This window comes from Xenopus laevis, chromosome 7S (assembly GCF_017654675.1).
Source record: "Xenopus laevis strain J_2021 chromosome 7S, Xenopus_laevis_v10.1, whole genome shotgun sequence".
Classification (NCBI taxonomy): Eukaryota; Metazoa; Chordata; class Amphibia; order Anura; family Pipidae; genus Xenopus; species Xenopus laevis.
Genome location: NC_054384.1, coordinates 23,482,276 through 23,486,548, shown reverse-complemented (window position 1 = coordinate 23,486,548; position 4,273 = coordinate 23,482,276). Strand labels below are relative to the sequence as shown.

The 4,273-nt window shown below is 46.8% G+C and overlaps 1 protein-coding gene across 1 annotated transcript; it reads right to left on the bottom strand.

Annotated features, from left to right (window-relative positions):
* Positions 1 to 865: 865 nt before the first annotated feature.
* Positions 866 to 3,855, bottom strand: LOC108697452 (leucine-rich repeat transmembrane neuronal protein 3-like). The gene is made up of 2 exons (XM_041571005.1): positions 3,250 to 3,855; positions 866 to 2,433 (listed from the first exon to the last, which is right to left on the bottom strand). The coding sequence occupies exons 1-2, from the start codon at positions 3,251 to 3,253 to the stop codon at positions 893 to 895; spliced, it is 1,545 nt and encodes a 514-aa protein (XP_041426939.1). The 5' UTR covers positions 3,254 to 3,855; the 3' UTR covers positions 866 to 892.
* Between the last annotated feature and the right edge of the window lie 418 nt (positions 3,856 to 4,273).

Here is a 4,273-nt window from a genome sequence, read left to right as displayed (position 1 = left end):
CCTCTGCTGCCCTGAGGCCAGGGCCGGATTTACATTGGCCCAATGTCGTTCGCCGCCCCTGTCCCCTCCCTTTTATTTGCTCAAACTTTCATCATCAGGACCAGAGCAATGGGGATTGGCGCACTGGAAATTAAAAAAACTATCGTATCTCCTGCGCATCCTTAGTGTTTCTGAACCAATGTGGGTATGGTTGGGTAGCATGCTGCCCCCTAAAATCATGCCGCCGTAGGCCCGGGCCTTGATGGCCTCTCCACTAATCTGGCAGCTTTCTTGCTACTCCCCCCCCCGCTCACCTTCTCAGTGTCTGAGGGGTTCCACGTCACTACAAAAAACAGCAATTCAGCTCTTAAAGTTACTAGAGCGCCTTTTTGCCATCCCCATAACTTGTGGAGCACCTTACTGGTCCAGTGCCCCTGAGTTGCAACTAGAAGTTACTGATCCCACTGCAAATTCATTTTTGTGCCCCCCTATACTTTGGATATAAATTATTTTTATATTATATCTCCTAGGCCCCCCTGCTTCCTCTACAGCTAGGCCCCTGCTATAACCCCTTAATAAATTGTCTCTATTATTTTTATTTCAACATTTTACACTTTTCGAGAGCAAATTAATCCTATCAAACCTCCAAAAACTGCACTTTAATTCAATCAAAAAAGTAATGTAAAAAAAATCGCCAGATATTTCCCTGTAATTCCTATAAATTTATATAGCACGCGGCTCCATCATGCGGGTCAGAGAAGCGCCTAGAATTATGGGTAGACAATCAACTCAATTCCAGGTTTATTTGTTTTTTGCAGAAATGTAAATGCACATTTTTAACTTAAATATGTCAAGTTCTGTTTAGAAAAAAAAAAAAAAAGACCAGTTGTGTAAAAGGTTTTTATTCCAGTATTTACACCTCACATTCCCGGGAGCCTGACTGGTTATATGTGCAGGGGGCCGAGCCGTTCTCAACCATCTCACAAGTTTCTTTGCTTCCAGGACTGTAGTCTACATAAAATTCCTGGGCGGATGGAGTCATTTGAGTTAATGACGGGCTTTTCTGGTGCCTGTGATTTTTCATGAGAGATCCCTGCTGCAGGTGCCTCTTGCCAGCCGGAGATCTCCTCCAAGCGACATAGATAACGAAGGAGATCACAATCACTGACAAGAAAAGAGCCACAGTCCCTGCAATGATTTTGTGTAATGAGATTAATTCTGTAGCCCCTTCATTACTCTCATAGACTGACTCCGTCATGCCGACAGTTGGAGGTACTGAGTAATTGTTCTCCTGCTTGGTGCTGATAATGCTGAGCTGGACGGTGGGGGTCCAGGCGATGTTTTTCAGCTCCCTGTTTTCTATAATGCTTTTACTACACACATTATAATTCCCTACTGCTTCCATCACGTTAACCCCTTGCAGCTCTTTGGGGCTGGCACAGAGAATCGTATTGTCTCTCAGTCCTTTAAAACTTTTCAGCCAGTTTACTAAAGAACAGATATTTCTGGTACATTCCCATATATTTCCGGCCAGGCCTATATCCGTGACTGATCCCCAAGTGTCCAAAATATCTTGCCCAATGAAAGTGAGTTTATTAGAATCCAAGTTGAGACGCTGGAGATTAGGGACACACTGGAAAACACTAGGGCCACTGAAAGCTTCAATCTCATTGCCAGACAAATCCAACCTCTGCAGCGAGTGCCACGTCCATGACATGGTCTGTCCTATGAGGCTGATCCTGTTCCACTGCAAGTACAGACTCTGCAGACTCACCAGCCTGGGGAAGAGAGCAAGATTGAGTCTGGAGAAATGGTTGTGCTCCAGGTGAAGCTCTTTTAACCTAATCATGCCTGTAAAAACATTCCTGGCCAGGCTCCGGATTCGGTTATATCCCAAGTCCAAAATTTCTAGGTTCCTGCAATCCTGAAATATCCTTACTGGGATTGTCCTTAGCAAATTGGATCTTATATGCAGACTCTGCAGCTTCCTCAAGCCTTTAAAGTGGCCGGGGCCTAAAGTTTGCAGTATGTTATAAGACAAATCCAAATTCCTCAGGTTGGTGACAGGTCGAAATGTATTGTTCAATAAACGAGAGATCCTGTTGGAGCTGAGGATCAGTTCTTTGAGCCTGCGGATCCCATTGAAAGCGTTCTCATCGATGCTGCTAATGTGGTTATGGTCCAGGTACAGCCAGGTGAGCTGATTCAGACCTTTGAATTGGTTGAATTTCAGCAGGTGAAGGCTGTTATACCGAAGGGACAGCCCTATGCAGCCTGTGGAGACAGACGAAGGAACGTCCTGCAGTTTCTGAGACTCACAATAAAACATTTTGCCATCGCACCTACATCCTTTAGGGCACCCGCGTTCAGCAGAGGAGGATGCTGCCATGATCATCAACAGGGCAAACAGCACAGAAACAGCTGATCCACTGAGCATTCGATAAGGGTTGACACCTAGAATTGAGAAAAAAAAAAAAGCCTGGGATTCATTTTTCACAATACAGTGTAATAGGGGCAAATCCATCTATAAGGACATCCACATGTGTTTGGAGACATGCAACATACCCTTATCAAACAATATACTACACAAGTTACACTAGGGGGACATGGATAATGCATCAGATGCCTGTGTGTATGTGTCCATACATATAGTGGTCCATATATATTTGTGTCTGACTCTGAGCAGAATATCTGTAGATGCACATTCATCTCTGGATGTGAGCAATGTATGAGTGTATTAGGGCTCTTACACACGGGCGGTTTTACCTGCGCTCCCCTGCGTTGCGCTTTCTTCCGTTCAGCCGCAGGGGAGCGCAGGAGTAGACGCACTCAATTATTGTAAAGGGGGCTGGACTCACACAGACGCATGTAAGCGCTAAACGCAGGTGGGATGCAGCATGTTGCATTTCACCTGCATCTGGCGCATAGATGTGTCTGTGTGAGTACAGCCCCCATCACAATAATTGGCTGCGTCTATTCCTGCGCTCCCCTGCGGCTGAACGGAAGAAAGCGCAACGCAGGGGAGCGCAGGTAAAACCGCCCGTGTGTAAGAGCCCTTAGTGTTCTCCTATGAGTCTGAAGAGTATTAGTATATGTGTGCTGACTTGTGAGCATGTATTTTGGTACAATGTGAATGAGTCTGTGCACATGTATGATGTATGTAGGCTTGCAAGCAGTGAGGCTGTGTGTGTGTGTGTGTGTGTGTGCCCATGTGTGTAAAGCAGTGAGGCTGAGTGTCAGAGAACAGAAACATTGCAAGTAGGCACATACCCATTCTTCATTCATTAGAGAGCTGCTCCTCGGCTGTAGTTAGTGACTATGGGGCCACAGGCACTTAGCCCGAGGCAGCTGCATTGTGGTGAGTCAGTGGCCCTTCCATGCAGCCCCTGAGCTTCCCTGGCACAGATGGGCACCTTCCAGCATCACAGCAAATACTCCAAAAGTCGCAGCCAAGATCTGAAGGAGCCACTTGTCCCCACAGATGAGCATCTCCGGATCTGCCGCGATTTCTCTCTGTCTCCCCCTCTTTCTAGCATCAATACGCCATTGAGAATACAAAGCCTCGACAAGACGCCTGAGACACTTCACTAACTGCTTTGCCTCCCACGGGCTATTCCGGCTCCCATTGTTATCAGTGCATCGGTTCCAGGTTTAGAGCGTATAAAGCACAGGCAAGTGAATAGCAGCAGCCGGCAAGTGCCTTCCAGTGTGAGTATAGGAGCTCATTATATCTCTGGCAATCAGATCGCTCGCTCGGTCTCTGGGACACACTGCCCCCTGCTGGTCATTAATGCGATCCATGTGTTCCATTGAATGTGACTATGGGCGCGTGCGCTGCTGTCTGTCTGTGTGTTTGTGTGTTTTGTGTGCTGTCTGTGTGTGTGTGTGTTTGTGTCCTGCTGTCTGTGTGTGTGTTTGTGTGCTGCTGTCTGTTTGTGTGCTGCTGTCTGTGTGTGTGTTTGTGTGACAGTGTTTGAGTGCTGTCTGTGTGTGTGTTTGTGTGCTGCTGTCTGTGTGTGTTTGTGTGCTGTCTGTATGTTTGTGTGCTGCTGGCTGTGTGTGTGTGTTTGTGTGACAGTGTTTGAGTGCTGTCTGTGTGTGTTTGTGTGACAGTGTTTGAGTGCTGTCTGTGTGTGTTTGTGTGCTGCTGTCTGTCTGTGTGTGTGTTTGTGTGCTGTCTGTATGTTTGTGTGCTGCTGTCTGTGTGTGTGTTTGTGTGCTGCTGGCTGTTTGTGTGCTGCTTTCTGTGTGTGTTTGTGTGCTGTCTGTATGTTTGAGTGCTGTCTGTGTGTGT